This window comes from Alosa pseudoharengus, unplaced genomic scaffold, assembly GCF_046254945.1.
Source record: "Alosa pseudoharengus isolate Yale_2024_CS ecotype anadromous, Long Island Sound unplaced genomic scaffold, YU_APseudo_1.1 YU_APseudo_1.1_scf_15, whole genome shotgun sequence".
Taxonomy (NCBI): domain Eukaryota; kingdom Metazoa; phylum Chordata; class Actinopteri; order Clupeiformes; family Clupeidae; genus Alosa; species Alosa pseudoharengus.
The window spans coordinates 24,374,554-24,382,469 of NW_027468620.1; the positions used below are offsets into that span (position 1 = coordinate 24,374,554).

Here is a 7,916-nt window from a genome sequence, read left to right on the forward strand (position 1 = left end):
TAGAACAAAATTACTGCATCCACAAAGATAAAACATTAAAATGCGGCAGGATCCTGAGCGGAGTATGCAGATGGTATCCCACAGAATGAACTCAAAACTCGCATACAAGGCGAGCGCTTTCAAATGTCCTCCTACGTATCTCACCCCCTTCTCTACGAGAGACTTGCTGTAGCCCACCGCATTGTGTAAGACGCGACCTGTTATGGCCACCACTACTTCCGGGTTTCGGCAGTCCCGTCTAGATTCAGTCCTCTGCTGCCTTCAACATACACTCATTGTACACAAACGGGCAGGCAAGCTCGCAGCATCGATCGTGGCTCCTTTAAGAAAAACTAAGCCAGAATTATCACCCCACCTCCTCTTGATCTCATTTAGAGGCTATTGCATACAAAATCAACTCAGGAGCTGAGAGTGATCAAAGAAACGCGAGAGATTCATTTTTGTGTGCATTTGTGTATTAACATTAGGTGTGCTAACCAGTCGAAGCGCGCGGAGGATCATCATTCATTCAGTACTTTGACAAGCTCGCTTTTGATTGACAACCGGAGTGGCAGAAAGCCATGAGACTCTCTAGTTTTGTCTGAGGGCTATTTTCTTACTGATTTGGAGAAGATTTGTGCGCTCCCCGTCGCTGTCCTGGGGAAAGCAGAGGACGTGTTTGCTTGGCTTTGGCTGAACTTGAGCTGAAGGACTTGGCTTCACCTCTTCCTTGAAAAGACATACGGATTTTTTGTCAAAAAGCCTCGCGTTTGGAATTTGCGTGTTTATTTCTTCTTCACCCTGGCCTCATAGGGGATATATTTGAAGTGAAAGGAAGACGAGGGAGAGAGGAGGGCGATGGCGCAGAGGGTACGTACTCCCAAAAGTTTCAGCGGGTCTGTGTTGTAGAATGAAACGTGGCCGATGACAGACGCACAGCCAAACTTTTCTCTAGTTTGTCTGGCATGACTGCCAGCATTATGTTTTGCCATCTTTGCCTGTACATTCATGCACGATATTTGTCAGAGATTCAACTACTTGGAGATCTTAAAACTTTATCACATCAGTTATTGCTGGTAGCTGTACTACATCTCACTGTTGAGGATGGACAGGGACAGACAACACTAAATTATTTTCCCATTTCAGCTGTGAACAGTACCCCTCCTCCCAATTTTTTTGACTACATTGTTATTTTCTGGTACTCGATGTCTCTATGCCATGAGTCCACAATGTAGATCCCATGTCACCTCTGTGACATTTCCTTGATTCACGACATATTTAATCAGTAGTAGTTCAACCCACAATTGTATAGAATAATTAATTGATTGGCACAAATTATTCCACAGTTTGCGCACGCCAATGACGCACATCTTAATAACAGTCCTAGAAATCAGGATATCGTGTATGCAACTAAAAAGCCTTACCCAGGCTTTGCTAACTTCGCATTTGTAAATAAAGCTCTAACAATTCCAAAGTGAAGCTCATACACTAATACAAGGCGCAGATAGGTTCCATGTAAAGGCACAGAAACACCATTCGGACTGTTTACACCTTTATAGCTTTAGGGTTTGGACGTAATTCCTTTTATTCTCACTTTCACTGATATTAGGTTGTCACTTTCTGTTAACATCATGAATAATAGATTTCTTTTGCATTAATTCGTTAAAGAAACAGTGCTAAAGTTTTGTTATAGTAGTTGTTCCAAAGCTCCATTTAATTCACTTTATATTAATGTGCACATATATTTTACTCGTCTTTAGTATTTACCCCTATGTATAAACTATAACATTTGATTAATTTAAGTTTTAATTATAGACAATTCCATGTCAGTTGTCTTTAGTTGCATGCAAAACATAGTACGATGGCCAGCCTCTAAGATATTTTAAAACAATCATCGTTAAGTATCAGAAATAATTATTCTTGGCTCGTATAGTTATAGGATTATTAAGTGTAATTAGGATGTAGTCAAATTAAGATTATCATGCATGCGTTATAACACATTTGTTGTAGACTAATAATACAGATAACACTTTTCAGTGTAAAAACAAAATAATATTTAATTTAATATATAGTATAGTTGGTAGTATAAATTGGTTGTGTTATATCCTTGGGACAGCACATGAGTAACACCATTAAAGTTTTAAGTCTGAATATTACATTTACACGTGAATACATGATGGAGCAAAGAACAATAATGGGCCTACTTTTTCGAACTTTTTGCAATGTTTTTTGGGCTTAATTCCATTAATAAAACAACACGGCCTACCATGGTTGAATATTTCTGTAGCATTTAAGTGTTCTCAGTGATGGTCACTCGGGTAATTTCCCTGTGTTGTGTGCAGTACGAAGATTTACCCCATTATGGGATGGACGGAGTAGGATTGTCAACCGCGATGTATCAGGATCACCACGGCGCCAGAGCCATGCCGGCTGTCCACCTGAACCATGGGCCCCAGCTCCACTCGCACCAGTACCCGCACACGGCGCACACCAACACCATGCCACCCAGTATGGGCTCCTCAGTCAACGATGCTCTTAAAAGAGATAAAGACTCCATTTACGGGTATGTTTCAGCTGTCAATCACATGTATCTTTCTCTGAACTCGGTGCGTGTACAAACATGCACTGGTCAATGGCGAGAGGCTGGAGTCACGAGGCTGAGCAGAGAGGTTGTAAAATCGGGCAAAAGGGTTTCCATGCAATCTTAAGTTCAACCCTGACACCATTATGTCAGCTCAGGCTTTTAGTTGTTGATTTTTTTTGCGCTGGTGGTTGTTGTACGGTTGTCTGCGTATTCAGAGTGTTCTAAACCTGTCTGGGCCGTTAGGGCTTGTTGGTGGGGTGACTTGTTTAAATTGTGCATGAGTTTTAAATTACATCCCATAATTCAACATTTTGAAACAAAGTGCCATTTTTGATTGTCACTTTTACAAATTATATTTCCTAAGCGGAGTTATCTTTGAAAGATAACAATTAAAACCAGCATTCAAAAACTAATATAGCCTACAGTAGTGTGGCCAAGAAAGCAACAGCAAACCCGCACACGCTTAATACCCCTTTTAACGTCCCGTATCCCATAGACTGCATGAGTAAAGTATCATTATGCTCCTGTAGGATATGAATAGCATTATATTATCTGATATTTTGAAATTTATTTTATAACACTATGTCCGAGGAGCCTATATCTCAGTTGTGGAAAGTATTTTTGGAAATTATTTTGACTAAATATTCGACAGATGGCAAGTTTGGCCTAAACCAGACAGTGTAGGCGACCGATAGTGGGTCGCTGTTGCCATCTTCTTGACATCCTTTCTAAATATGTTGCACTTAGCTGCCATTTATTTGTGTGACAACACAAAACATGATCATAACAAATGAAACAGTGAATGCTCGTAAATAAACAAAGTGTTAGGGCAGTATGAAAAAAAGTAATTGCGTAAGCCTACCACAGCGCTGTACCTAGTGAACGTGTGCGCACTTAGGAAGAACTCGGTTGTATTTATTATGTAGCCTACTTTCTGAGTAAATGTAGCTTATGCGATTGCCTGTGGCGTGGCTCAGGCCACTATTCGGACTCTGCAGGGATGCTATCAGATGTTGTTGAATTAACCTTTTCACAATTCTGACCCTTACCTTTTCTCCCAGTGACATTTGGGTTTGTATTTTATTCCAGGCACCCCCTGTTCCCTCTCCTAGCACTGATTTTTGAGAAATGTGAATTAGCAACTTGCACGCCCAGAGAGCCTGGGGTGGCAGGAGGCGACGTCTGCTCATCAGAGTCTTTCAATGAAGATATAGCAGTTTTTGCGAAACAGGTCAGAGTTTGCTTGTTAATCTGGATTTAGTGGTCGGAATTTTTTAAATATATATACAACTAATTACTTTGGCATTCAAAGAAGTGTACAGTTTTATTAATTTAAAATTGTCTAATTTTGTCTGGCTCTCTATTTTGCTGTCGGACAAGCTATGTGTTGTAAATAACGCAGTCTAAGAGTTGTATTTGTGATGTTTTAGATCCGAGCAGAAAAACCGTTATTTTCATCGAATCCAGAGCTGGATAATCTGGTAAGCACATCATGTATTTGATTAGTATACGGGCGTGATTATGAATCAGACCGGAGGACATTGTTGCTTATATTATCATGGTGGTCGCCTACTCACTAAAAGCTGTGTTCCACTCCAGCAGTGTAGCTGTGGGCCTAGAAAATAGCCTGTGTAGGCCTACGCCTACCTCCAATAGGATAGTTTGATTTCACGATAGCCTCGGTTGTCATCACTGATAACCGTCTTTGTTGCCGCCATTAGAGGGCCGTCACATAACTTTCAATGAAAAGTTTTTTTATGCAAATAGTTTCACTTCCAGGTCCCCATTCACATGAATTCTATCTATATTTATATTACATGTTTGACATAGCCTTACCCTTAGCCCATAGTCCAATATTCACTGGGATCTTAGGCACAGCTGATAGCGCTCTTTTGATGATAGGATTCTTCACACATTACTAAAACCTATTATTTTATATTTGGATGTAATATGGGCCTAGGCTATAACCTGGAAGTCAATTATAAGGTTTTGATGAAACCCTCAGACATAAACCAACTCAGCAGTTGCCCTTATTTTAGTCCTGAGATGCTTGTTTCATCATATTTAAGTACGCGCTGAACTTTTATTGTTATTTTAATTTTTCAGATGATACAAGCCATCCAAGTTTTACGATTTCATCTTTTGGAGCTCGAGAAGGTAATATTCCCCCATTGCCACTGGCCTCTTCTGCTTCTCAAACCTATGGGTTCTATTTGCATAAATGTATTTTTCCTGGTCTGTTGCAATTAGTGTCAGAATCAATCATGGCGCCCATTTCTCTTCCGAGTTTAATTACAATGCAAGCTGCTAAAACTGGAACAGATACATTTTAGCAATAATCTCAATTTACTACCACGGTGCCTTTTATTTGGGCTTATGGATATGGTCGTGGAAATAACATGCAAGCTGAATAAAGTCATTGATTAGCTTACTGTGGTTGTCGCATCTCGGAGCCATTGGGTGGTATGATGTCAGCGATATTTAATTTGCCATCCAACATACATCTGTTCATGGTTTGCGTCTAGGACCAGGCGTAGTCATGAACTGTATTTTAAATGTTATTTGAATAAAGCAGACTCTCATGACTGACGCTTGTGATTAAAGATAACTCTTAAACTTCCAAGTGGACATCTACACTTGGCACTCAATGCTAATATTGTCATAATATCCATTATAGCGTTAGTTGTTCACATTTATGGGCTTTAGTGGAGGGGTGGCCAAATATCTCCTCTCCCGTGCACGCCTGAGACGATCTGACTCCCTGGAAAGTAGGTGGTAATGAAATAACTAGACGAAATTAAACAGTTTACCTTAAATGTCACTCAAGCAGGTCATCCCTCTAATGGCCACAACCCCGGGAGCAGATGAATTTAACACGGGTGTTGAATATGTTGTAGCCCGTGAGTCGTCTTGTCACTGTCAATTTTCTGCGATATCTCTATTTTGCAAGAAAATAAAGTTCCTTCACATTCTGCATGCGCCTGGTCACATAGGAGCATTGCAACATCAGTCGCTGTCATTTGGAGCGTTTTACCATGTCAAAGGGAGTTCTGGTTGCACTTGTCAATGCTCTGTGATGTCCCTTTGTGATTTCATGTGTTCCCTTTTGTGTCTATAGGTACATGAACTCTGTGACAATTTCTGTCACCGGTACATCAGCTGCTTGAAGGGCAAGATGCCCATCGACTTGGTTATAGACGACAGAGAAGGAGGATCAAAATCAGACAGCGAAGAAATCACAAGATCATCGGGGCCCCTTGATCAGGTATGTGGCGGGTCTTTTCTCTTCCTTTCTGTGGAGGAAAAAATGCAGGCTATTTAGCGTGTCTTCTGGGTCACTACTCTGCTGCGCTGTTATTTGCATACTATTAAGGCTGTTTTAGCCTCCATCGGAATGAAAATTTTTGAATAATGTAGCCATTATTGCTTCATTAAGGTTTGCTCCCGGAACCGACCTGAGGAGATTAGCTTGTGAAAGCATCGCCATAAACTTGACCTGTTTCATGTCGATTTTAATTTAGTCGTCTCCCTTTTCTTTCTCTCCCCTCTTCTTCTTAAATCGCAATGGAGTGTTATCTACAGTGCTTATCCATTACCACGTAACCATATGCAGGGCTTGGAAATGAGTTGGGCGCATTCGTGGAGAGCGCTGCTGCGATTGTAGAGTAATACCGTGGTTAGGTGCATTGGATTTTCTGCTATTTTTTCACGCTTCATTAGTTCGCTCATCAGTATTTTTCCTTAGACATGAGCGCCCACTGCCTTTCAGACGACTTGCCTTCTGAGCGCATGGGTTGTTTGGTTGGAGTGCTATTGTTGGCTGCAATGCTATGTTTTTAATTACATAGATTGAGATAGCAGATTAAAACAACCAAAATGTTCTTATGCTCAATTATATGCACTCATGCTTGTGCGTGTGGCAATTCTGATGTCCACTTTTGAGACAGAGGATGTCTGGCAAGTATGCTATGCGTGAGCATGATATGGCAAGTAAAGCATTGACAAAATAAATGATGTATTTAGCAGACTTCTACTTTTCAAAGTATCTCTGTGTAAGAAATATGTGTCCTATGAGAGACACTGCATAAAGGAAAAAAATGTAAGCGTGCATATTAGGAGGATTAGCAGATGCACCACCATAAAAAGTAATGAACCGATTAGGATAAATAATTTAAATCCATGAATTTCCATATGGCTGTGTGATCGACTGGAGTCTCGGCCAGTAGTTTTCTGATGCGTGCGTCGGTCTCAAGTCCATGTTATGGAGTGAAAACCCCAGCGAACAGTTCTATTCATGACCAAACAGGGACCGAAATGGAACGACCTCTGGCTGCCAGCTCTTTTGGTCTCTGCTGTAGGCTATTAATGGTTATGGTAATGAGCAAATCGCCAGTGATACTAATACATTTAATCCAAAACTTGAATTAAATAACACCATACCATGCGCGCGATTATGTATTTTGCTTGAACGTGATTCTTTGGAGAGGCAATTGTCAAGAACTTTTTCCATTGACAAATTTGAGATAGGAGTGGAATTAAAGGGATAGAAATAGACTTTGCTGAGACCCTTGGGTTTCTAGGTGTATAACGTGTGCTGAGCAAATTATGTTGTGCTTCGGGGCAGGGATTCGGATATTTAATTGACTTTAAGATGAAGACATGTCCTATTTTTGCCTAATGATGGTCTTCTATACCTAAATATTCAGGCTAATGTCCTATATGTTTACAGTATATCTTCAGACAGCATAGAGCCTCAGAGTTGTCAAACTTTTCTTGCGTAACTGAAACCTAGATAGCCTACGTGTATATTGCACACCTTATCAACACTACGCTCTGCATGTTAGTATTTAACGCTATGGGACAGAATACTGTTGTAAACCAAATGCGCAGTACGCGGTAGCTACTAATGGATTCATTGACGTTAATTGGGGCTGTAGTTGCATAGCAGCTGAATATGTGTATCTCTTATTTTGGTGTAACTCCAGTCTTCGGTTGTTAGCCAGTGACATCCTTAACGAATTTGCGTCCTGTGTGCATTATCTCGTTCCATATGTATTTTTAATATATGCCCTCGGGCATAAAGTTGAATTGGACTGGAAAAAATGGTCTTTGTGCAAATTCTCCACAATGTTAACAAGAGAGAGAAGGCAAGCTCATTTATTCATAAACCAATTTATTCCAGCAAGGATTGTGCAGCAGTAAAAAAAACGTCGCCAAAAAAAAATACATAGAATTTATTAAAATCTTTGGTTGAACTCTGCTCCATGTTTTCGTTCTCTGTGCAACCAAGCATCGTATCAATAATGTCCCGGCTCTCCTCATCCGGGGTCTGTCTGTCTCTCTCTCTCTCTCT

General features: G+C 40.5%; 1 protein-coding gene across 1 annotated transcript in view; it reads left to right on the forward strand.

Annotated features, from left to right (window-relative positions):
- Window positions 1-232: 232 nt before the first annotated feature.
- The window catches only part of meis1b (Meis homeobox 1 b), a 99,299-nt gene continuing 91,615 nt past the window's right edge, over window positions 233-7,916 (forward strand). Inside the window, exons 1-6 of the mRNA XM_076285980.1 lie at window positions 233-849; window positions 2,322-2,542; window positions 3,653-3,794; window positions 3,994-4,044; window positions 4,670-4,720; window positions 5,682-5,828. Of these exons, the coding sequence (XP_076142095.1) occupies window positions 838-849; window positions 2,322-2,542; window positions 3,653-3,794; window positions 3,994-4,044; window positions 4,670-4,720; window positions 5,682-5,828 (624 nt within the window). The 5' untranslated portion in view covers window positions 233-837. The remainder of the gene's footprint in view (window positions 850-2,321; window positions 2,543-3,652; window positions 3,795-3,993; window positions 4,045-4,669; window positions 4,721-5,681; window positions 5,829-7,916) is intronic.